This window comes from Protopterus annectens, chromosome 16.part0 (genome assembly GCF_019279795.1).
Source record: "Protopterus annectens isolate FY-2018-M chromosome 16.part0, PAN1.0, whole genome shotgun sequence".
NCBI classification, from domain to species: Eukaryota; Metazoa; Chordata; order Ceratodontiformes; family Protopteridae; genus Protopterus; species Protopterus annectens.
The window spans coordinates 288,952,442-288,979,751 of record NC_056750.1 but is presented as its reverse complement, the minus strand read 5'-3'; the positions used below and the strand labels follow the sequence as shown (position 1 = coordinate 288,979,751).

The window sequence follows — 27,310 nt, the reverse complement described above, 5'->3', positions numbered from 1 at the left end:
AACATACCATACTGTCAAATTGTCAAATAAGTGAAATGATGCATAGCTAGGGAAGGGCAAAGGGGAGGCTGCCCAGGGAAAACCCTGACAGGGGTCATGGTTGGCACTATAGGAGAAGTGGCCATCATTCTTGCAAGTCAATGGTATGAGTGATTTTGCTGGGTAATTTCATGGCTGGGTGGGAGAGCAGAACTGACATTCAGTTAAGAAGCCAAAATTGAGACTGCTTCTGCTTAAATGTGTGTGTTAAGAACTGTAGCAAAGTGCTAGCATACCTATTTGCTGCACTTCCTGAAAGATATTTCAATTTCAGACAGTGACTGAGCTATTATGTACAGATATAATTTCTATTTGCCTAAAGGGTGACTTTTTATTTCTTCTCCTCATGTCTGAAGGACTGTTTTTATTTATTTATTTTTTGTCTTGATTTCTAGTTGGTGGAGGGTACCACTTGTGGAGGCTTCCCAACTTAACTCCTCCTCCACAGACACACACACACACACACACACACACACACACACACACACACACACACACACACACACACACCCACAAATGTTTAACTCTAGAACGTAAAACTATTAGGTGCGAGTTGGTGAAAAGAGTTTACATACTAGCATTTGCAGTTAGCTGTCTGATGAAACAGTGGTGAGTTCCAGTCAGGTTGCTATAAAACAACTTCTGTGATGTTAGTGAACTGGAATCAAACAAACACTTGGGTACCAGAGAGAAATATAAAGAAAGACAGAGAGAGAGAAAGCCATGCAGAAGTAACCAGACCAGTCCCTGCTCACATCTTGGCAGCATGCTGGAACCCTGGAAATGCCTAAAGGCACAGCCAAGTTTGCTATCATTACTATAATTAATATCATCATCATATGTTTACAAGCTCAAACTTCCACATAAGACTGACACTGCACATGTGCTGTGTCATACATAGAGTCGGCGGGTATGCTCTTGTGTATGACTGACAGTGTCTACATTGCAGCTACTTACCAGCTTCAGCAACAGAGAAAACTGTCATGATGCACTCACTGCCTGCCCCACTGACACAGAGGAGCAAATGTGTGACATAAATAAGCCCTCTTCCCTGGCCAGCAATGTAGCAACTAGGCAACTCATAAAACTTATAATGGCTGCACTTTAGCAAAGCCTTTTATATCTCTACCACTTGGCTATTATTAGATCAGTGCTATGAACAACATGCAAGTGAAATAAATGTGTGTGTATTATTTATGGGGGTTCGTTTTGAAGGTGCAGTGACTGCAGTTGTGATCCTACAAGTAGAGGGGCTAAATTCATGAAAAGGTTGCTGCAGCCCAGAGTATTCCCCTCACTTTGAGGAACAGCAGTTCTGGACTTACTACAGATATGCAGGGGTGTCAATGATGCTAAGCAAAGGCTCTCACTTATGAAATCACTTTAAAGACATTACAGCAAGTTTTGACATGCTTTGTATTTATTGCATTTCACTTTTCATTATGGGTCTTCGAAAATCAAGTTTTTAACTTCCAATAGGGAGCCATGCATGTACTTCCAATGCACTGCATTTTACTCTATGCAAAATATTCAGTCTCTTGAGTAAAGGAACATAGGCTGCTTAGCCTTTTGCACCTGAGCTCAGTAAGAAATTTGAGAAATTAAAAAATATGTCTGCAAAAGACAACAGCATGTGTGCCTAAAGCATCAAAATTCTCAAAGAAAAAATTATAAAGGTTTATCAGCATCAAACCCCCTTTTTCCATTTTGTACAAGGGTTTGGAGTGTCACATTATCAGTAAATGTCATCTAGAGCCAATGTTCATACCACTGGGTGGTTAGCCCTGACAAAGTAAGTGTTAAATGGTGACAATATTAATACTGGCAGTAAAATGATCAAATCCCTTAATCAAAAATATGCTTACCTTCTCTCCATTAGGTGCTTTTCCATGTGAAAGCCCTGGGTCGCCCTTTTGACCCTGTTAACAAAGAGGGAGAAAAATGTGGAAAGAGTCAAAATTTTAACTGCAAATATTGCTTAACACTAACAACCCTTGCAATTTCTATATTACATAAAAAACAGGCATAAAAGACAAATAATGATCACTTCACTCAATTTATCAACGCATTTCTTTCCCCTGCAGACAGGGAAAAAAAAATAGGTGACTAACAGACTCTTTTCAGTCCTTCAACTAATCAATGTCTGGTTTCACAAGCATTGTTGAACAACATTATCTATTGCCTGAGAGAATTTTCAATGACTTCAGCACTAAGACAATGACAAATTACATAGATGCATAGATTGTTACTAGGATAATGACCCGGAGGTGGGGGTGGGGGGCTTTCTAAGCCTAGCCAAGTTTTTCCAAAAGAATAATGATGTCCTGTATCCAGATATGACATTGAGGGACAAGCACCTATAAGCTACACCAGGCCTAGTGTAAATTTCCTACTCCCCATCCACTGCTCTTTGTTGCACTTAAATTGGATAATAGACAAAGTCAGCTTCACATGGCTAGGAAGCCTATTCTGTAGGAGGGGTTGTTTCTGGGACACATCTGTCTCTCTAGCATGTTCTGTTTACATCACAGACAAAATTCAGGTCCTTAGACCTTGTATTTCTGATACGGTTTGATTTACAAACATGCAGGGGACTCATAAGTGTGAGGTTTGTGGATGCCTTGTAAGACAGGCATAGATCGACCTCAGCAATCTACAGGAGACTGAGCAGAGGGAAAGGGCATTAAGGCATGCCATGAAAAGCAAGCTTGTTACACCCTGAATTCTATTTGTAAATAACACATGAGGTCACTCTGGATGCTGCATATCCCTGTTCAGGTACATACAGAAGGGAGCATTGTACTCTATGATAGGTCTGATGAGAGCAGAGTATAGCAGAATAATGACCTCTTTGAACCTAGATGCCATTCCCTTATTTATAATCAGTGCAACATAAAATGATTTCCTCACCACTGTGGCCACATGGTTGTCTAAGGTGTGGCTACTTTCTACGTGTGTACCCAGATCCCTGACCACTGGGTCGACTCTTAGGAGAGTATTATCTACATGGAAATTAGCCCAGATATTGACTTCCCAAAGGGTACTATTATGCATTTCTTAGCCTTGAGTTTAAGACCATGGCTTTTGCATAATTTGACAGTCAGAGATAGGCTTTCTTGAAGAATGCTAGTGCCTGCAGGGGAGTTGATAACAACCCCCCCCCCCACGACTGAAATCATCTACAAACTTAGTCAGCCATAAACCTTCAGCATTTGCTTCCACTTCAGAGAAACAGATGCCAAAAAGAAGCAGGCATACTAACAAGCCATGGGGGGGGGGTAGCTGCTAGTGACTAGCCTCTTGTCAGGGGTGGCTTCACATATTTTTACCTCCTGGATCCTATTGGTGAGCCAGCTATCTATCCAGCAGGTGATAAAATGGTTTGTACCTAATTTAGTGAGAGTGGGGTACTGTATCAAAAGCTTTGGCCAGGTCGAGGTAAGCTGTGTGTACAGTCTTGCTCTCATCCACTGCTTTGGTGACCTTATCAAAGAAGTCCAGCATATTTAATATACATGATCTTCCTTTAATAAAGCTGAACTGTGATTGGTCCAGCACTTGCAGGTTACCTATGTCCTCATTTATCATGTCCATGATGCTTCTTTCCATGGCTTTACATATTGCCACAATAACTGAAATAAGTATCCCTCTTTATTTATTTATTTGGGAGAGGGACCTTGACTTTATATATTCCTTCACATGCATTAATGTTTCTATTTTGTCATCCCACCATCTCAACAAAAACACACTGAATTCAAATCCTTGCAATTCATCTGCTCCACAGGACTACACATAGCTCTAAACTGTCTCTCTCTTTCTCTCTTTTTTCTTTTTCTTATTGAATGCTAAGAGAAATCTAGCATCAAATAATTCACCCAATGAGAACTAAAGCTATTTACTTGTTTATTTAGTAATCAGGTAATTGAGTTGGTAATCATTTTCAGACATAACCTGGCAGGAGAGACAGGACAAACAGAACAGTAAACAGTCCAATAACAAATACAAGCACTGGTTGCTGGGACAATAAATGATATAACAATTAACAAACATTGTAGCTACCAAGTACAGCAGTTGGCACTTTTAAATGGAGGAGAATATAGACAGCTATAGACTAGTAGACAGCTCTCAACTTCCAAGCATTAAAAATCATAGCACTAGCATAGAAGAGAGTCAGGAAGAAGAGCACATTCTTATTTTTCACAAAAGTCTTTATATGCAGGCAGACTTTAAAAATGGCTGCACACTGAATAACAGCTTAATTCTAGTTATCCCAGTGTGAAAACAGAAACTTAGCAGAGAAAGCCAGTGGACTTAGATTTATGGCTAAATTTCAGTAACTGGCTATTAAGTGTACTGTCTGAATGCTAGGAAAAAATACAGAGGACCTGAAGGAAAATCAGCTACAAAAGGCGATGAAAAAACAGTGACTGGGAAAAGCACTGCAGTTCTAAAGCAAAAAGCAGTGCAAACTCCAGACATGACTTCCAGTAACCCAGAGGAAAGTATATGGCAACTGCACACAGACCTGACTAAAATAAACGAAACCCTGATGGAGTACATGAACTCAAACAATAAAAGGCTGAAAAAATGGAAGAAGTTTTAAACAGATACTAAGATAAGGTTATAAAACTGCAAAACTCAGAGGTCAAAATGAAGAAAAGGCTACCTGAATACGAGACTGCACAAGAAGAGATGTTTAAAAAAATAACAGAATTAGAGAACAAAGCATGTAGGAAAAAATGAGATTTTCTGCTGTACCCAAGAAGCTGGAAGGAACCAATTGTATTAATTTTATGAAAGCCCAAATAAGAAACTGGACTGGTATTCCACAACAACAGCAATTGTTAACTGAAAGGGCACATTGTGTGTATGCTCCAAACCTGGCTATGATAAATCAAGCTAGATCTTTAATAGTAAAGATGCAATCTTACAGCAGAAGAAGTTGGTTCTGACAAAACTGTGGCAGAAAGATAAAGTACTAAAAGTGGGAGACAGCAGAGTGTTTGTAGAGAATGACTACTCATTGTATACCAGGTAGAAGAGGAGTACCTTTATTCCATTATTCAGGGAATGTCGAAAAGCAGGCATGAGATTTAAATTGCTGTACCAGCTATCTTCAATTTTTTTTCCTCTGGAGGAACAAAATCATTGATGAAGTACATGCTAAAGAAGAAATACAAAAGTTTGTCCAACAAAACGTGAGCTGTGAAGCAGAAGGAGAGTCTGCTTCTCCTTCTTCTGGTAATAAAGACCACAAAGAGACTGTGCCAGTGTAACCTTTTCCAGTGTTTCAATGGAAAATACTTGAGAGAGGGGAAAAAGCACAAGAGTTGAGTAGAAGAATTGAGAGTATGGTGGAAATGAAGAGAAATTCGAGAAATGTAGATGAACAGGAATAGAACAACAAAATCTGGAAATATTGGACATTCTGGGAATTTTGTTAAACTTCTATGGGACTCTAAAGCATATGCCCTACTTCATGTCATTAATGTCTGGAAAAATACTCAGGAGAGGGAAAGTGGAGGGATAAAGTTAATTGTTAAGTAAAAAACAATTTTCTTAATATTAGTATTTTAATGGTGCATGATTTTCTTTGTATGTTATAAAATAAAGTTTTTTTTTAGTTATTCTTAAGTGTAATGGGGATACTGATGTAAATAGGTGCTCCTGTTTTCTTTCTTTTCTTTTTCTTTCTCCTTCTTCTCTCTTACTCCTTGGTCAGTTTTAAGAAATGTAGGCACTGCAAAGTAAAAAAAAAAAAAATGCTCTGGTTAAAAGAGCATGACAAAAGAAAAAATAGTGTGCTTTCTCTCATTCTTGCAAGGGGAATGACTGGGTTAAGGCCATTAACTAAATCTAGAAACAAATGTTAAGAGAAAGCAAGCAAATTAAAAAGAATATTGAATATTATAAGGGTTTTTTCTAGTAAACAGTTTTGTGTCTGGTTCTCATGACCCCAGCAGACAATCTGATAAAGAGAAATGGCATGGAGAAAATGTTTTCCGAAACCATTCAAGTGTTTCCCCAGCTGAGAGCACCATAAAGACAAGACAAAGCCAGACAGCACTTAATAGAATCACAGGCTATACCATGCATCTTAGCATGGATAACCTTTCTTTCAGGTTATCTCAGCTTTGTGTTTGTGGCTGTCAGTTTGGAACATTTGTTCCTATCAAGAAGGTAAACTTCAATATACATAGTTTTCTGTATTATTAAGATTTTAGGGGGTATTAGGGGGTGTGTTTGTATTTTTTGAGGGTTTTCAATACAACAAAAAGTTTTGTAAGATGTGACATGAAAAGGAAATCAGCATTGTTGGAGTACAAAAGATTAACCAAAATGCCCCATTGAGAAAAATTTCCTAAAAGAGTCTTTCAGTAAAAGGACATGTGGGCAATAGATGCTTCTACTATAAAGTCAAAAGAATTATAAAAAGTTAATAGCTCAACCCTGAAAAACAACATAATAAGAAATTGGGTATTATGGATATTTGCAAAAGGGTTTAATATTCAAAGTTAAGAGAGGAAAAAAAGATAGGCTGGGAGGTGGCAGGGTAACCAAAAAACTCAAAGGGAGAAAAGGAAATACAGCTGAAATATTTCGGGGCGAAATTATTAAAGGAAAGGTGAGTCGAGAACTAGAGATTAACTGAAAATATGCTTGAAGGTGATCATACAAACTAAAATGGCAGGCTCATTAAACGGCAAGAGCCAAGACATAATTTTATGCCAAAAACTAATAAAACCGAAAAATAAAAGACAGGGTCCCCACTGAAGAAAATAAGATTGATATGAGCTGAGAAAAATTTAAAAATTCAGAAGGAAAATTAAGGAAAAGTTAAGAGGTATGTTAAGTAGATTAGGTCATAATGAAAAGGACAAGAAAAAAGGGACACCAAAATTAAAAAAAGATTATTAGCGAGTAAAAATTTCAAAACGTATACAAAAATCCATGTTACACAAGAAAGGGCTCACCTAGGAGGAAAAGAGTAAAAAACTAAGGAAGGGAGGGAGTAGGCAACAGTTAATAAAATCCGAATTCAAAATTACTCTGGACCCTTTAACTCTAGATGGAATTTCTACTATTCATTCTGAAACCAGGAGGTGAAGATAGTTGGTAGGACTCTCGAAATCTGCTTTTTTTGTGACAGGTTTGACCCTGGATGTGAGGATGGTTTATAACTTCTGTACCCTTGATTAAGAAGTGCTAGTAAAATGCCTAAGATATTTAAAATAGTGTTCATTCTTATTTTTAGCCTTTCACGGCAATTAGAAACAAGCTTATATATGTAAAGGGTTCAGGGACAGTTTTTTCTGATAAACCAGAGAGTTGAAAGAAGATAGAGTTTGATAACAGGTGAACACTCACGCAGCCAACTTGTAAGTTGCAACTTGTCCGCGATTTGATTGGACTTCCCGGGATGTGCGTTGCTATCAGAAAACGCTGAGAAGAAATCGCCCATTGCCACAGTCTGAGTGCTTCTCGACACAGGGGTAGGGACCTGGTTCCGCTTTGTTTGTTGATATACCACACTACAGACATATTGTCCGTCTGGATTGCTATCGTTCCCAAGGGAAGAGAGTCTTGAAGGGCTTGCAACGCTAAAAGCACTGCTCTCATCTCTAGAACATTTATGTGCAAGTGGCATTCGTCTGGTTGCCATGTGCCCTGGACAGTTCTGCTCTGATAATGCCCCCCCCACCCGATCAGGGAGGCGTCCGTTGTCAGAGTAGCAACCGGAGGGGAAGGAACAAAGGGTCTTCCCAATAAGAGCTGAGGGGAAGACATCCACCACAGAAGATGATTTCTGCATGATTGCGTGATCATAATGGTGTGAGACATTGGAAGTTGCTGGTACGACCATTGCGTGAAGAGCATCCATTGAAGGATTCTCATGTGGAATCTGGCTAATGGAAGCAGAGGTATGGCAGCCGCCATAATCCCCAACACTTTCAGAACTAGCCTGGCTTTGATTCTGTTGCTGCTGAAGAGGAGTGAGACTATTTTGTGTATGTCTGTTATTCTCTGATCTGTTAGTCTTGCAGACATGTTGACTGTGTCTAGATTTGCGCCTATGAAGGTAATAGTACGACAAGGCGACAAAACAGACTTTTCAAAATTTATTGAAATGCCTAAATTTGACAAGTCACGAAAGGTGTAGTCCCTGGCCATTAGAAGAAGATGCTTGGTGGAGCTGTGAGGAGCCAGTCGTCCAAATATGGAAACACCTGGAATCCTTGTCGTCTCAGGTGAGAAGCTACCACTGCCATGCATTTGGTAAACACCCGGGGGGCAGTGGTGAGACCAAAGGGCAGGGCCCTGAATTGAAAATGACTGGTTCCCAGCCTGAAGCGGAGGAATCTTCTGGAGCATCTTTTCATTTTTATGTGATAGTACGCATCCTGAAGATCTATAGAGCACATCCAGCTTCCCTTTCCCAAAAGGGGAAGGATGGACTGCAGCGTGACCATCCGAAATCTTGTTTTCTTGACTGACTTGTTCAAGATACTGAGATCCAAAATTGGTCTCCAGTGCCCTGTTTTCTTTGGAACTAAAAAGAACCTGGAGTAGATTCCGGATCCTTGCTGGTCTGCTGGAACTGGCTGAATTGCTCTTTTGCAAGCAGCTTTGAAATTTCCAAAGCTGCAAGATCCCTTTGAGCGGTGGAACATCTGGAAGGGATTTTTGATTGGTTTGGAATGCGAAAGAAGGGAATGGAATAACCTCGGAAATGATGGACTGTACCCATTTGTCTTGAGTCAGGATAGCCAGGCTTTTGGGTACAGTGACAATCTTCCCGACTGCCTCCGAAGGTAGGCAGTCGGGCAACACCTCAGGGATGCTGAAAGGGCTTATCACAGAAGACTTCACGATTGCCCTGGTTCTGCGGACCCCTGCCTCTAGGGCTTATCGCCTACCATTGTTGTTCCCCTCTGCCTCTGGCGGGAACCGACTTTGCGCCAGGCTTAAGTCCCTTGAGATTGTTTACGGAACCACATTTTCCCACTTTTCTGGCCTTTGGGGTAAGGCCTAGAAGGAGTAGAAAAACGGATTCCGACGGCAGAAAGAGTCTTGCCATCTGTCTCACACCTAGTCAAGGTTTCTTTCACTTGAGGACCAAAAAGAGATGATCCATCAAACGGGGAATTAGTGAAAGACGTTTTAAAGGGGTCCGCAAAGTTGCATAACCACATCCAGGCGTGCCTGCGTAAGGCCACACCTGTCCCTGCGGCCCTGCTCGCTCCATCAGCCGCATAAGAAAGGAGGCGCATGGAGGAGTTAGCTATGGAGTTCAGGGTAGCCAGCTGAGTGTTCATCTTGTCTTGAAAACCCACAGCTGTAGGATCCTTCAACATATCACTCGCTTCCTTGATCAAGTCCCTTTGAAGACGAGTAAAATGGCATAGGTAGTTCAGCGAACGCATTGCAAAGGTCGCTGACGAGAACATCCGCTTCCGCACCTGTCCATAGACCTGGATTCCTTGTTAGGTGGATGGACAGGCACCGAAGGATCAGCTAGTTCCTTCTTGGTGGCAGCAGCTACCACCATAGCATCCACAGAAACACCTTTTGTGAGAAATTGCTTGTCGGTTGGTGCTGTTATAAATTTGGGGGGTCTCCTGGGGTAGGGTCCACTGAATCAGGAGCCGCCCAGGCCTTCTTTGCAACCACCTGCATGAGGGGATCAAAGGGGGACACCCAGGAGGTGGAAGGGCGAGCCAAACGCCTCAAGATACACAGATTCATCCTGCCAAGGGTTAAGGGCTGGCCAATTTCCCCTCTGTTTCAGGATCTCTAGAATGTCTGCGAAAGAGACATCTTCAGAAGGGGAACGGGGAACCCTCGAATCCTCTAAATCTGTGTCAGAGGTGACAGACTCAGGTGAGTCTAAGTGCTTCCTCTTACACTTTCTCTTCCTAGGGGGCTCCCCTGCCAATTCAGAAGAGGCCTCGGAAGAGGATGAGATCCCAACAGGGGATTCTTGAGGAGCTTGCTCTCTGCGGTCTGGGATGAGGGAGTGAGTCGACATAACCAAAGGCACCGAAGTGGGAGGGGCGGACGGAGCCGACTGTGGAGTCAAACAAGGTTCCAACACACTCCGCATGACCTCGAATGCAGCCCTGTCAGGCAGAGCCAGAGGTCCCCGCTCCGAGAAGCTGAGAACCTCCCTCGGCACCGACAGGGATGGCTCCGAGGCCGATGTCAGAGCTGTACTCACCAGCACCGAAGCACCGAGAGGGAGAGGGGGGTCGGACAAGGGTCCAATGCCACTCACCCCCTCGGAGCCGACGAGGGAAGCCCGGTGCCGAGATTCTTCAAAGGAAGAAATCGGAGCCGACGACGGAGCCAAAGACAAATGTATCGGCTCCGACGCTACCACAGTCTCGGTTCCGAGACGCCCCGGCTTCGAGCTAAAAGGAGTCGGAGGTGGAATATTAATTGGAACAAGCTGAGGCATCGACTGATGAGTCGGACTCTGGAGCATTTGGGCCAGTGCCTCGACTTCAAAGTCTACTCACTACCCTCTGGAGGTCGTGATCTGATAGCCTCGATGACCTGGAGGAGTGAGATCTATGGCTCCGTTCAGACAGCAGGGGAGACGCTGGAGCCGAATGAACGGAGCCAAGGGACGGTGACCTCGATCTCTTTCTAGATGTCGGCTCCGACGGTATGATCGGAGCCGACCCATGACTCTAATGCCTCGGCTCCGGCCGGAGCCGAGGAAACCACTGAAACAGTAGTCAGAGACTCATCGGCTCCAGCCGGAGCCGATGAAGCAGTAGGCTTCAAAGCCTTAGGCCTCGACTCTGAAGCTGGAGCTGAGGTCCTAGAAGCCTTAGAAGGTTTCCCTGAAGACACAGGAAGGGAACCTTCAGGCTTAATTAAGCCTCTCAAAATGAGCTTATTTTTTCTCTCCTGCAGGATTCTAGGGCTGAAGCCATGACATACAGCACAAGAGTCCTGCAGGTGTAAAGGTCCCAGGCAGTACACACAAGAAGTGTGACCGTCTGTCAGAGACATTTTCTGACAGCACGAGTCACACTTCTTGAAGCCTGAGACCTTTGTATCCTTGGACATACTCAAGGAACCAAGTGTAATCACACACAAAACACACACACAGATTACACTGATAGGTTTAAAAGGGAATTATTTAAAACTAAAGGTAAGTTAATAAAATTCCCTAAGTAAAACACATACACACTCTAAGGAAAGGGAAGGAAGGCCCGAAGGCCTTAGGGAAGAACTAGTGTTCTTTATAAAGGAGGGACTGGAAAGATAAAAAGGGATAAACAAGTCCACTACACTAAGTGGTAAAGAAATTTACACTAACTAGCCTAAGTTTAAAGAATTTAAACTAGTCTAAACTTTCACTAACCTGGAGCCGGTAGAAAACACACCTCGATCGCTGTAGCGGCAAACGAGATCTGAGGTAACTCACGCCTAGCATTGTGGGATATAAGGGGAGCCTCGAGCCGGTGGAACCAACTCTCGAGCTTTTAGAGTGGCCGAGTCGGAGCCGAGGTCGGCTCCGAACCCATCCAGCAAGAATGAAGGCGAGATAGACAACTTAACATCAAACATTGTAGCTACCAAGTACAGCAGTTGGCACTTTTAAATGGAGGAGAATATAGACAGCTGTAGACTAGTAGACATAGCTCTCAACTTCCAAGCATTAAAAATCATAGCACTAGCATAGAAGAGAGTCAGGAAGAAGAGCACATTCTTATTTTTCACAAAAGTCTTTATATGCAGGCAGACTTTAAAAATGGCTGCACACTGAATAACAGCTTAATTCTAGTTATCCCAGTGTGAAAACAGAAACTTAGCAGAGAAAGCCAGTGGACTTAGATTTATGGCTAAATTTCAGTAACTGGCTATTAAGTGTACTGTCTGAATGCTAGGAAAAAATACAGAGGACCTGAAGGAAAATCAGCTACAAAAGGCGATGAAAAAACAGTGACTGGGAAAAGCACTGCAGTTCTAAAGCAAAAGCAGTGCAAACTCCAGACATGACTTCCAGTAACCCAGAGGAAAGTATATGGCAACTGCACACAGACCTGACTAAAATAAATGAAACCCTGATGGAGTACATGAACTCAAACAATAAAAGGCTGAAAAAATGGAAGAAGTTTTAAACAGATACTAAGATAAGGTTATAAAACTGCAAAACTCAGAGGTCAAAATGAAGAAAAGGCTACCTGAATACGAGACTGCACAAGAAGAGATGTTTAAAAAAATAACAGAATTAGAGAACAAAGCATGTAGGAAAAAATGAGATTTTCTGCTGTACCCAAGAAGCTGGAAGGAACCAATTGTATTAATTTTATGAAAGCCCAAATAAGAAACTGGACTGGTATTCCACAACAACAGCATTTGTTAACTGAAAGGGCACATTGTGTGTATGCTCCAAACCTGGCTATGATAAATCAAGCTAGATCTTTAATAGTAAAGATGCAATCTTACAGCAGAAGAAGTTGGTTCTGACAAAACTGTGGCAGAAAGATAAAGTACTAAAAGTGGGAGACAGCAGAGTGTTTGTAGAGAATGACTACTCATTGTATACCAGGTAGAAGAGGAGTACCTTTATTCCATTATTCAGGGAATGTCGAAAAGCAGGCATGAGATTTAAATTGCTGTACCAGCTATCTTCAATTTTTTTTCCTCTGGAGGAACAAAATCATTGATGAAGTACATGCTAAAGAAGAAATACAAAAGTTTGTCCAACAAAACGTGATCTGTGAAGCAGAAGGAGAGTCTGCTTCTCCTTCTTCTGGTAATAAAGACCACAAAAAGACTGTGCCAGTGTAACCTTTTCCAGTGTTTCAATGGAAAATACTTGAGAGAGGGGAAAAAGCACAAGAGTTGAGTAGAAGAATTGAGAGTATGGTGGAAATGAAGAGAGGTTCGAGAAATGTAGATGAACAGGAATAGAACAACAAAATCTGGAAATATTGGACATCCTGGGAATTTTGTTAAACTTCTATGGGACTCTAAAGCATATGCCCTACTTCATGTCATTAATGTCTGGAAAAATACTCAGGAGAGGGAAAGTGGAGGGATAAAGTTAATTGTTAAGTAAAAAACAATTTTCTTAATATTAGTATTTTAATGGTGCATGATTTTCTTTGTATGTTATAAAATAAAGTTTTTTTTTTAGTTATTCTTAAGTGTAATGGGGATACTGATGTAAATAGGTGCTCCTGTTTTCTTTCTTTTCTTTTTCTTTCTCCTTCTTCTCTCTTACTCCTTGGTCAGTTTTAAGAAATGTAGGCACTGCAAAGTAAAAAAAAAAAAAAATGCTCTGGTTAAAAGAGCATGACAAAAGAAAAAATAGTGTGCTTTCTCTCATTCTTGCAAGGGGAATGACTGGGTTAAGGCCATTAACTAAATCTAGAAACAAATGTTAAGAGAAAGCAAGTAAATTAAAAAGAATATTGAATATTATAAGGGTTTTTTCTAGTAAACAGTTTTGTGTCTGGTTCTCATGACCCCAGCAGACAATCTGATAAAGAGAAATGGCATGGAGAAAATGTTTTCCGAAACCATTCAAGTGTTTCCCCAGCTGAGAGCACCATAAAGACAAGACAAAGCCAGACAGCACTTAATAGAATCACAGGCTGTACCATGCATCTTAGCATGGATAACCTTTCTTTCAGGTTATCTCAGCTTTGTGTTTGTGGCTGTCAGTTTGGAACATTTGTTCCTATCAAGAAGGTAAACTTCAATATACATAGTTTTCTGTATTATTAAGATTTTAGGGGGTATTAGGGGGTGTGTTTGTATTTTTTGAGGGTTTTCAATACAACAAAAAGTTTTGTAAGATGTGACATGGACTCAAATGGAGATGACAAGAAATAACTATATAAAAGATTAACCTGCCAACAAGTGCATGCATGTGGCAAAAAATTTGGAACTACACATTTAACAAAAAAGCTGTTACACATAAAAGGTGGGAATAATATTTTTTCAAGAATATGATGCTTTCTATAATGTCTTTAAATGTTAAAGATCTCACAGATAAATAAAAAAAGAGAGAGTTGTGAACTTTATTAAAAAATGTAGAGTGCAAATAGCTATGCTGCCAGAAACACACCTAGAAAAGAACTGAACATGTGAAATTCATAAAGAAATGTTTTCAGGATGGTTATTTAGTGGAATACTTTGGGCAAAGGAAGAGAGGAGTACTTATATTAATTGCAAGAGGAGCTTTAATAGTGATAGAAGAGGATAAAAAGACAATAATGGTCGATTTGTATTACTAAGGGGCTGTTGGCAAGGGATGGGGATTACACTGGCATGTATTTATACTCAATCAAAAACTGCTATAATGGAGATTAAGAAAATTCTGGGAGAAATGATCAGCTTTTGTAAGGATTATTATTTACAGGTGGGACTGAAATTTGATTTTCAATAGTGAAGATGTGTCTGATGGGTCCAGAAGGGAAAACATAAAGGAGGGTTGATTTTTAAAGACATTTATGAAAATATTTGGCATTGAAGATGTGAATTTACATATTATTCCCCAAGACACTAAAACTGGGCTAGGCTAGACACAATTTACATATTACAGGAACATGTGCATTCAATTGAAGGTCTTCATATGCACCCAATAACTTTTTCAGATCATGCACTAATAATAACTAAAATAAAAACACAGGGTAATAAAATTAAAATGACACACTGGTGCTTTCCCACCTATCTGTTGAAGAGAGAGGAATTTAAGGAATGGATAGTGGAAATTATTCTGGAGCTATTAGAGAAAAAAATAACTTTTCAGAAAATATACCTAAGGAGAGGGGTAAAATTAAAGGGGAGTTTAAAAATAGGGTAGCGATAAAAGAAAGGGAGATATGGTTAAGAAGTAACAAGAATTATTTAGAAGGACTGACAAATGTTAAAGTATTGCAAAATAGGGGAATCTCACAGAACAAGAAGAGGAGCAACAGCAAAATGCTAAAAAGAAAAAAAAGGATTACCTCAATAATATGCATGAGTTAGAAAGATTGCTGACAAGTAACTGTTTTTTTTTATAACTCCAGAGCACAAAAAAATTAGCACAATGTCTCAGACAACAGAAAGTAGAAAGGGCTGCCACCAGTCTTAGGGAGGCAGTAACAGGAAAGTTAACAAGAGATCCTTTATAGGTTCATAGGCTGGTATGAGGCTATCGGCCCTAGGGCCTATACAAGTCTAGCCATAACAATTCCCTGGATATTTCTTCCCATAATATTTACTTTCCTGGACCCCTGTCTAGCACGGTGACTGACGTGATCCCCGGGGTGAATTTCCTATCTCCCATCCAGTCGTCACAGTTCCTTTTGAAGAGGGCCAAGGAGGTGCTCTGCTTGACATGTATGGGCAGTCTACTCGAGTAGGGGAGTCTCTGTCAGCAACCTATCCCTCCAGCATGTTTTGTTCATTGTGATGACAAGGTTTAGATCCCTGGAGTATGTGGCTCTGAGGGATTGGGATTTCTTTAAGTAAAGCATGTCCAACAGCTCAGGGTTTGACATGGCCTTGTATGTTAAGCAGAGATTGCCTCTGAGTAGATGATATGCCACAGAGTATAGCTGGAGTTATTTTTAGACAGTCAGCATAGGGCATCTGCTTTAGGCCTGTGATTCTTTTAGTGAGGTATTTCTGCAGCCTTTCCAGCTGTTGCAGATGTCTTGTGAGGTACATACCAAATGGGGCATTGTACTCTATAATGGGTCTAATGAGGGATGAGTACAGGGGGACAATGACCTCATTTTTTTCTGGATGAAAAGCCCTTAGTGATGAGGTGTGCCACATAGAAGGATTTCATGACTGTTGTGGCGATATGGTTATCAAAGGTGAGACCACTGTCCACCTGTGTCCCTAAGTCTCTCATCACATTTTCGGTGTTTAATGTACTGCCACCTATGTGGCAATTCATGGGTACATGTTTTTTCCCAAAGGGGATAACTATACATTTCTTAGCATTAAGCTTGAGCCCATGGCTCTGGCACCAAGCATCTGTTTCTTTAAGGCCCTTTTGTAGAATATCCACATAATTTGGGGATTCAATAATGGCTCCCAGTTTGCAGTCATCTGCAAACTTTGTTAGCCAGAGTCCCTTAGTGTTGGCCTGTACTTCAGAGAAGTAGATGCCAAACAAGAGCGGTCCCAGGACAGGTACTCCACTTGTCTGGAGCTGGATTTGGAGTTGGCTACCTTTACAGACTGGATTCTGTCAGTAAGCCAGCTGGCAACCCATCAAGTGACGTAAGGATTTATGCCCAGCTTAGTAAGTTTATCTATGATTCCAGAGTGTGGGGATGGTATCGAAAGGCCTTGGCAAGGTCCAGATAGGCTGTGTGGACCACCTTACCCTTGTCCACAGCTCTGGAGACTGAGTCTAAGTTGTCAATCAGGTTCAGTTGATAAGATCGGCCCTTCATGAACCCAAACTGGGAGGGGTCCAGTGTTTGAAAGTTGCCAATGTCTCCTCCTAGCTTAGACGTATTATAAACATTTCAGAAATTCAATGAAAGTCTTTATAAAGCACAGAAATATGGAAATCAAGAAAAGGTATAAATGGAAATGTTTACAGAAGAATTAAATATGTCAAGGTTAAAGGAAGAGGGGGCTCAATTACTAACAGGATAGAAGGAGACGAGATAAAAATGGTGATGTATAACTAATGTACAGAAAGGTCCCCAAGAATAGATGGTATTCCTGTGGAGGTTTGCAAGCTAGGAGGGAAAAACTGACAAAGATCTGGAAAGTTTGGTTTAATAGTATTTTAACAGGAGGAGACGAACCAACATCCTGGAAGAAAGCAGTGTTAGCTGTAATACTTAAAGAGGGTAAAGATCCATCCCATGCTTCATACAGGCCCATTTCAATACTAAACCATGATTATAAAGTGTATCTGTCTATAATGGCTATAAGAATAGCAAAAGTGATGCCAAAATTGATAGATATGGATTGATGTGGTTTTGTGGAGGGTCGGCAAACATTTGACAACCTTAAGAGAACACTGATGATCCAGAGGGAAGCAGAATGTAAGAAAATACCACTATTGATGGAGGGCCTTGATGCAGAGAAAGCATTTAACACAGTAACCTGGGACTTTATGTGCAATGGAAGCATATGCTTTTCCCGAAAAAAAATTATAAGGTTGATTAGGAGGATATATGAGGGACTGGAGGAAAATATTAAAGTGCTTGAACAGTTGGAATCAGGCAGGGGTGTTCTCTTTCCTCTTTGTTGTTTGCATTATATTTAGAACCATTGGCATAGAAAATAAGGGACTCAGAAATTCAAGGATATAATTAGTATGGTGGTCAAGAAAAGCTGGCTCTGCTTGCAGATAGAAATTCAAGGATATAATTAGTATGGTAGTCAAGAAAAGTTGGCTCTGCTTGCAGATGATATTATTTTATACCTGACAAAACCAGAAAGAGACATTACAGTGTTGTGGAACATTTGAGACAGTTTCATATCTTTTCGGGATACAAAATTAATAAAGCTAAACCAAAGGTATAGCAGTAAATGATGTACCCACACATAAATTGGTTCAGCAATATCCATATTTATAGGGACACAATAAAATGAAGTGTTTTGGCGTATGGATTAAAATGATTCTGGAGTGGCAGCTAAGGGTATGTGGGAAGAGGCTAAACAAAACATACAACAAAAACTGAGAAAATGGAAGCTTTGTTATATGGATATGAATAGTAAGATACAAGCAGTTAAAATGTTTTTAGTCCCATTAGTCTTACACACAGGTCAGGCATATTTTTATCAACCAGAAGAGTAGTTGTGGATAGCAATTAATAAAGGGCTGAAGGACTTTAACTGGGAGGGGAAAACGCAAGAGTCAAGTGGGATAAGCTGATTCTTCCAGTAGAACTGGGAGGAATGGGATTACCCAAACTGAAAGGGGTATTTCAGAACTACACGATTAAGACTCCTATACATAGCACAAGCAGTAAACTATAATTCAAAGTAGAAAGGGATGATGATGAAACAATCTAAAGAAACAAGGATAGACTGGGATTTTGGATGCAGGCCTTTAAGGAGAATAACAATAATCATACAGAATATTTTATCCATAAAGTAGCAGAAAGTATTCTAGGAACTACGTCAACAAGGGAATGGAGAAAGGAGATCCTACCGATAGGGATGACTGCAATTAGGAATATAGACAATAGGCAAAAGGGGGATGGAATTTATTGTAGAAAACTGGCAAAGCAACCAAGGTATTGGCAGCAAATAACTAGAGAGGGAAAGATGACAGAATGGGAAGACACCAAGAATTTATTTGGACTACAGGTTAGAGATTGCATTCCCTATCAAGGATTGATATCACAGAGTATAGGGATGAAGAAAGAAATATGGGTCCCTAAACAAAAGACCAGCACTGATAGACTTTTTAGTAGAATCTAGCACAGAAGCTGCTATTAAGAAAGGAACAATTAGAGTATATAAAATATTGCATGATAAATATAAGAATCAATCAGAGGAGGTTAGAAAGGATTGGAAAAAGAGATTGGATAAGCAATTCACAAAGATACAATGGAAGGACATATGTATGTCTCCCAAGTATGCAACAAAATCTAGAAGATTTAGGATTTTTGCTTGGAAATGTTTACATAGATATTTTTATACTCCAAGGAGACTCCAGAGAATTTTTCCTCAGGTCGACAGCAAATGTTAGAGGTGTGATAGGGAAGAAAGTGGTAATTGAGAACATATTTTCTGGGAGTGTGGTGAGTTGGTGAACTTTAAGGATTCCGTGTGGAATGCATTGTTGGAGATGTTAGGTGGGCAGATTGGTCTGACGAGGGGGATGATTTTTCTGAGCTATGATGCAAAATCGGAATTGCCTAGACATGGTAGGCCTTGTTGTTTCTAATTATGGTGGCTGCCAAAAAAGCAATTACTAGAAAATGGAAATCAAAATCTAAACCAACTGTACCTGAAGTAGTGAATATAGTAACAGAGATAAAACACCTGGAATTGATATCTTTAGTCAAGAGTAGGAGCAAACTACATAGGAAAAAAGGGGAATTGTGGGAACAATACATACAGGGGAGGAATGAGGTTTAAAAGAAGGCATGACTTAAATGAGCTATGTACTGTTTGACTGAAAATGATTGGGTAGATTATAAGTGATGTATAATGTTTGCAACAGGGAGTGTGTCAGTATGGTTTGTGATATAAAATGCTTGCAATTAGGATTGTGTTGGTGTTTTCAATTATATAAATGTATGATTGCTTATGTTGTAAGTGATGGTTTAATAAAGATGTTTCTTGTTTAAAAAAAAAAGGCCAGGAATTGAATAATTTATGTAATGTTGCTTATGTTATATGATATATATCAATATATGTGAAGTATAATGGTTGTAAACATAAACTTAATACAGTTTAATTACTTTTATATAAATGTTAATTTGCCTATGTCACAAGTGATAATCAATAAAGGTGTTTAAAAAATTATTTGGCTGATAGAAAAAAAAAAGTAAAAATGGAATTGCTTGGTTCTCTCTGTGCTGTAGATAAAATTCTTGCAATCCAGACCAAAACTCCAAAGCTGAAAACAAGCATGTTTTTAAAACACCTACTTTCTCTTTTTACATTAACATTCTTGCACTTGCCTTGCATCAGGGCAGACAGCTAGAACCATAGCTAGGTCATCTTGCATCCTGTGCATTTATTTCCCTGGACTGGTTTCATCCCCCCACCCCAAAAACACACACAAACTCAATGTTTAAAGTTGAGGAGCAATTAAAAAAAGGAAGATATGAAACTGTTACAGGTTGCTTGCTAGTAATGTAAAAAGAGGCTTGCTACAGTTGTATTTCCATACACTTAGTGCTTCAGAGCTTCGGCCATGACCACAAATGCTGTATCTGCATTCATTTCTGAAGATGCAATATACTTTTGGCTCACAAAGCACAACTGTTACTGTGCTCCCTCACTAAAGGTACATGCTAATCCCAGCCCATATCACCTTGCCAGTGCATTTGCCACTCTCTAGTTATGCTTCTGCACATATCTACCATTTACAGCTCTGGCAACACAGAAATTATTGAGAACTAGTTGCAAGAACTGCATAATTTAAATGGGAATACCAAATGGCATTACAGAAAATAACTAAATTATTGCTTCAAACTCTCGATGTAAGTAATAGCAATGGATGTCAAAAGAGGGAGGTAATACAAAACACAGCAGCACCCCAAGACCCAACAGCAGTATGAAATTTACTAAGGATGGCAACTTCTGCTCAACATTCATACTTAATGTTTCTACAATCACTGTACCTTTAAAGAACCTGGAAACATGGAAATAGTTTGACTGCTATTTTGCCAACTGAGAGCAGGAGGAGGGAGATTTTACTGAAATCTGCTTTCATTGAAAAGTAACTGTAGCCCTTTGCGACCGTGGAGTCGGTATATATAAGTTGGAGCTGGAGTTGGGGTTTCCCCCCACATGGGAGTGCAGGAAAGCTTGCACCCTGCAAAAAAAGTTTTTGTTGTTCACTGCAAATGGCTTTCAGTGAATATTTTTCTCACTATTGTCGTTTAGGGAAATGTCATGCAATACCAAACCACAGACCAAACGGCTCGAGCTTTGCAAGAAAAGATGACAATTGAGTAGATATAATTTAGCGCTTTCTTCCACTTTATTTTAAAACATGGACTTCATCAGAAAAACGGGAACTCTCCCATGTTCCCGTTTTTATACATGACAGGAAATGATGTAAAATGACTCATACATAGAATTAATGTCTTTGTTTTATCTAACGAAACATAATATAATAAACTGATAGTTCTAACTTCATTAAATTGTTTTATAAACATCATTGCTACCATTTTATATTCTATCTGTATAACAGTGTATTTGAAAAATGACTATCAAAAAATTAATTAAAATGAACATGAAAATAATAATACATTCTTATTGAAAAATAAAAAATAAAAAATATATTATATATATACAAATTCTCAAAATACAATTTTTGTTGAAAATGAATCCATTATTAGTGTGTTGTATATCAAATATCTATGTATCAAATGTCTAAGTGCTAATTATGAACTTTTTCTAAATTTTAGAAGTACATGTATATAATAACTTATTTTTAACTTATTTATAAATGAACTTTAAATAATCTATTACAAATGTAAATGTAAATACACTAATAACTGATATATTAAAAATTCATAGCTCAAAAGTAGCTAACTAACCTTCATATAAACCTAATAGATAGTAAAATTAATACTAACTTTACTATCTATATAATAAAAAACATTTGATGTTAATTGTATCGTTTAGCCCTGGGGAAGAATCAGCACCTAATATCAGCTGCCACAAAGTCTCCTTCTGTTCCAGTTTATTGTTAATGTCACCATTCAACACTCCCTTGTCTATTTTATCCAGTACAAAAAATTCAAACTTTTTAAAGTTGTTACACAACAAGGCATGTCTTGCTAGTGAATTGTTAGTATCCTTGTTTTTTATTGCAAGGACATGTTCATAAATGCGTCTCTTCAGAACTCTAATTGTTTTACCAATATAATAATTTCCACATGTGACACAAATGTTTTTTATTATATAGATAGTAAAGTTAGTATTAATTTTACTATCTATTAGGTCTATATGAAGGTTAGTTAGCTACTTTTGAGCTATGAATTTTTAATATATCAGTTATTAGTGTATTTACATTTACATTTGTAATAGATTATTTAAAGTTCATTTATAAATAAGTTAAAAATAAGTTATTATATACATGTACTTCTAAAATTTAGAAAAAGTTCATAATTAGCACTTAGACATTTGATACATAGATATTTGATATACAACACACTAATAATGGATTCATTTTCAACAAAAATTGTATTTTGAAAATTTGTATATAAATAATATATTTTTTATTTTTTATTTTTCAATAAGAATGTATTATTATTTTCATGTTCATTCTAATTAATTTTTTGATAGTCATTTTTCAAATACACTGTTATACAGATAGAATATAAAATGGTAGTAATGATGTTTATAAAACAATTTAATGAAGTTAGAACTATCAGTTTATCATATCATGTTTCGTTAGATAAAACAAAGACACTAATTCTATGTATGAGTCATTTTACATCATTTCCTGTCATGTATAAAAACGGGAACATGGGAGAGTTCCCGTTTTTCTGATGAAGTCCATGTTTTAAAATAAAGTGGAAGAAAGCGCTAAATTATATCTACTCAATTGTCATCTTTTCTTGCAAAGCTCGAGCCGTTTGGTCTGTGGTTTGGTTTTGTTGTTTTCTGGCTAGTCTGGACTGATTTTTTCTACATAAATGTCAAGCAATAAATAATTATGAATCTATCAAAAAAAAAGATTCCTTGGACAAAGCTGATAAATGAAGCACTGCAGAAATTAAGAGTAGTTAACTGATAAAACAGTGGCCAACAAAGTAGTGGTTATTACTGAATGCAAGACCAGCAGGGCAAGGGAAACAAAATGAACAGTAAAAAAAAAATGGCAACATATTTCAAGAATAACACTCATGGATAATCAGAAGTAAAAAGGATCTTTAGCCATTGCTTAACAATTGTTATCATTTTCACTGTTATCCATATGGCCAAAGATTCACACCGATCATGATCCTTAAGAAATCACCTGGAACAATCAAAATCCAAATAACCAGAAAAAAAAATAACAATGGCATCTCACTAAACAGCATTATTAAAAAAAATGAAAAAATAAAAGGAAAACCCAAATGATTTTCTGTCAAGAGACCCTGATATATTATTATTTAAGAAGACATCAGATTGTCAAAGGTAACACGAGGGCGCGTAAATTCTATTGTGCATTTTAACAGCTAAAGCTTGACTAAAAGAAATGTATTTACAAGGATCCTTGTTCTACAAAATCAAAGAACTGTATCAAAGTAGCACATGTTTATTGATGACATACGATAAGCATCTGTTTAAAGATGCATGCTTATTCTCAGCATGATTCAGCCATATGCTATGACTGCAAGTTTATAACTAGTGGGAGATATTAGATAAAGAATCATCATTACTGACAAAAACTTTAGAACTAGCCAGTGAAATGCATCAAAGAAACTGTCAGAGCAAAAACTTTACACAAAGTAAAGAACTGGTTTCCAAACACAGACAAATGTCCTGAAGGTATGTACACAGCTAACTGGCATGTCAGTCCAGTGTTGAGCAGTAATTCTGCACTTGTCAGTATCTCAGCTCTACTGGACAACCATGATGTCAGTTAACTGCATATTTATATCGGATGTTTTTCAATAGCAGTCTACCTGTGTGCCATAATAGATACAGTAACTATGTTAAATTTCCATCGACAAACACTGTTTCATTTACATCAACCACAATAGAAATGCCATATGCCAAACAATGACAAGATATTTTTATTGTATGGAAATTCCAGATAAACAGTTAACATACACATTTCAGTAGGTAACACTTTTTATCTTTATAAAACGTTTAGAATTTGAACAAGGAAAAGTTATACCACTATAATTCCAACTAAAGGACTTGTACAGAGATTTATCAAACACCCTAGGAAAATATTTGAAAGTAGCCAGTGTGAAAGACATTCAACATAAGCAATACAAGTACTTCTTAGGAATGTGAAGATACATTTTATTTCATCATTGGAATGTCAACAGCAACAGTCTTGTAAAAAAAAAAAATCAGTACTCGGGAGGCACAACTTAATTTTTCATCAATCTAAATACAAGAGGAAATTAAATCTACCAAGTCACCCAAGGGAAATCACCCATTTCTTTATTCTTTTAGTACTGGAAATTAATTAAATACTGACCATCTTGCATTGTATCCATCAGAATCACTGTATGACCTGCAATATCAGTGTTTGAGTTGCCACATGGCACTGAAGAGTTGACAGGTGTCATACAGGAAAAAAAAACTGACTACACAAGACAGACAAAAAATGGATAATCACACATTATTTTTCATGCGTTCTGCGTGTGTGATGCAAAAGAAATTAACAATATAGTGATATCTAATATGGCAGTCATCAAAAACTGAATAGAAAAAAAGAATGTTATGTACTTATCGTAATTACAGATCACTGTTGTCTTCATCTGTCCACCTCAACCTGTGGGTTATTGGATCTGATTCTGATGTTGGCCATATTCAGAATCTTCAGCTCCAAACCTCCTCTACGTATAAACCCTACTTTAGCATAATCTCTTCAGAGTGAGTTTGCCCCATGAAAAAACAACATCTCATAATCAGGATGGAGAAAGCAAAGTCAGGTAACAAAGGGCTATAGAAATATACTCTACTTTGCAGGCCTCGAGGCCAGACATCCAGGCCAATCGAGAGTAAAAAAATGGCAATTTGGAGGGATGGCTGAGATGGATGGATTAAGGCAACATAGATCTATCATTATAGTAAACACATAATTTTCAATTTGATGTTGTCTTTTCCACCCAGTCTCAACATGTGGGACAGAATCCCCAGCAAGTTAAAAATCCCAGGGAGACCCTTAGGAGAGAACACACTGCAAAATGGCACTGCATCCAGAAACACTGACTCCTCTGTGGAAGGGCTTCTGAGGTCCAGCCCCCATCATGTCGTAACAATTTCATCAAATCTCCTAAGGAGGCATTGTTGTGGGAGGATTTGGAGAGTCCTCCTCTTCAGTCAGGTCGGTATTCTTGATGAGGGAGTCTTCCAGGGAATCCAAGTGCTTCCTCTTGCACTTGAACTTACTATGTACCTCCCTAGGTGGGGAAGCAGGAGGAGACATGGAAGCAGCAGGGGGCCCTGAATGCAGTGAAACCTGGGTACCCAAAGATGCAGGCTATCCCGCAGGCAACTGATGTAGATCCACACGCACAGAGTGGACATTGTGAGACTGATCCAAAGTAAATGCCAAAGCTCCTACATCCGAAAGAGAAGGATCCAACAAAGCCAGAGTTGAGAATGGCAAGGAAGGTGTCAGTTTTTGAAGTGGCTTTGCCATCAGCACTGGCAGTGTGGAGGGTGGCACAGCTGAAACCAACATCCATGAAGTTGGGGGAACCAGGTAGGAACAACAACAGAGGGAGATGAAAACTCAGACCTAGGGGCTGAGTAGGTGGGGATCATTACTTAACTGGATCTGAGCCTGGGAGAAGTTTTCATTAGTTGTTCCAGATCCAAAGGCTTTAGGCTCCCAACCATCCTGGCAGCCCTAGATGTAGAGGCCACCAAACATGGCTTGGACAACCTCTTGGCTGTCAGCAGATCTGAGGAGAGGAAGGAGATGGCCCCAGAGAACACTCTGCAGGAGTAACAGGGAAGAAGGGTGACTGCAGTCAGCATGAGTTAGTAGTGGGATCTTTGCCAGAAATGGACTGGGTATGTTGAGAGCTAGGAAGTAAGAAGACTTTGGTACAAGCAGTATTGGAGATCAGGGCTGAGTTGGCACTGAAGGACCAGAAGAGGGCAGAGTGAGAGGGGCCAAAGGGCAGTGTATCTTCTGCTCTGGCCGATCCTCAGTAGATGAGGAGGGTCATTTGTGATTCTCTCATTCTTTCTCATGGAACATACCCTCTTTGCCCTTGGATCTGTTCTTATCCCACTTATAAGACTTCTTGCTATAGGAAGGAGAGGAAGAAGAGGCACAGGAAGGCTTAAGCAGACCCTAAATACAAGCTTAGCCCACAATTCATTAACAGCACGAGCACCAAAACTGGCACATACCTAAGAATCAGTCTCTAAATGAGCAGCACCCAAACAATATACACATTTGTTGTGGGCATCCTGTGGTGGCACTTTGTGCCCATACAAAATATACTTCTTAAACCCAGAAGCCTTAGAACTAGCCATACTTGGGTGAAAAATGGCACACAATAACTCAGAGTAGCAACTGCTCCAAATTACCCTACCTATCTACCTGCCTAGCAATGAAGAAAAAACAACAATTGTAACTACTAGTATACACATATATGTGTGTGTGTGTGTGTGTGTGTGTGTGTGTGTGTGTGTGTGTGTGTGTGTGTGTGTGTGTGTGTGTGTGTGTGTGTGTGTATCTACAGAACCAGTGTTGTATTATAATATTCTTTATTATTATTATTTGTTAGTAGTAGTATTATTTACTATTTTTAAGATTTCTTTTTTGTATTCATTCATGTTTATCATATATTTTCAGTTCCCATTAAGAAATGTTAGGTCATTTGACTTGTAGTCTATTTTTCATACAGATAAACTAGCTTTTTTCTGTAAAAATAATACATGAGCCATAATTTTGTTTTTTTTTTTGTTTGTTTTTTTACAAGCTTTCATCCTTACAGAGCATACTTTTGTTTAGTCCTGTGCCACCAATGGGTTTTCTATGCGTCTTTATCATAATTATGAAAGAAGTTGCTATATAAGGTTCTCTGATCTAGCCCAGAGTCTCCTACTTTATAGTATCACATTTTCCTCATTTGACACATCTTTCATTTTAGCCTATATTATTATCTTCTACCTCATGGTATTGTAGCAGCCTCCCCTGCTGTTTTGTATCATCATGTTTAAAAGGACTTAGCACAAGTGTTTTTTTCCCTATGACATTATAGTTCTTTTTCTTACGTCATACTTTTTATGCGCTTTATTAGTTTACTTTGTTTTACTAGAATGGCTTACTTGTTAATTTTTTAACATCTTATAATGTCAATATTCTCTAATACTAAGTAATGTCTTTCGGCTTTTCCCGGTTAGGGGTCGCCACAGCGGAACTCCGGTCCGCTAATGATTGGCAGTGGATTTTTAGGGTGCCGAGTTGCCAGCCCGATGCCCAACCTTCAAAGAAGGCACACTCATTCACGCTCGCACCTACCTGCATGTCTTTTAACGTCACTCAACCGCAGGGAGGACATGCAGACTCCACACAGAAGGCGCTCCAGCCGAGAATCGAATGGGAGAACCTCTTGCTGTGAGGCGACAACTCTAATCGCTGCAAGACCGCGACTCCATATTCAAAAAGCAAATATAAAACAAAATAAACTATATACTCCAACATTAACATTACATATAAAAACATATACATGTGTCTATATTAAAATAAATAAAAATATATACATATTAAAGTCAGAGAAGGAAAAAACACTAATCTATCAGCTAAGACAACGGCCAGCAGATGGCAATATTACATCTCTGAATAATGTGTGGACAGAGATGTATAAAAGCTGCAACCAAGCAATATCATCACATAATAATGTCACATTGAGAATAAGGTGTTGAAATTAAAGTGAATACAGTGGCAACGAAAACACCT

General features: G+C 39.0%; 1 protein-coding gene across 1 annotated transcript in view; it reads right to left on the bottom strand.

The window, feature by feature from the left end:
* LOC122790500 (collagen alpha-1(XXVII) chain B-like) overlaps positions 1-27,310 on the bottom strand; it is a 2,222,694-nt gene that overhangs the window by 1,501,757 nt on the left and 693,627 nt on the right. Inside the window, exon 6 of the mRNA XM_044058048.1 lies at positions 1,905-1,958. Coding sequence (XP_043913983.1) covers positions 1,905-1,958 — 54 coding nt within the window. The remainder of the gene's footprint in view (positions 1-1,904; positions 1,959-27,310) is intronic.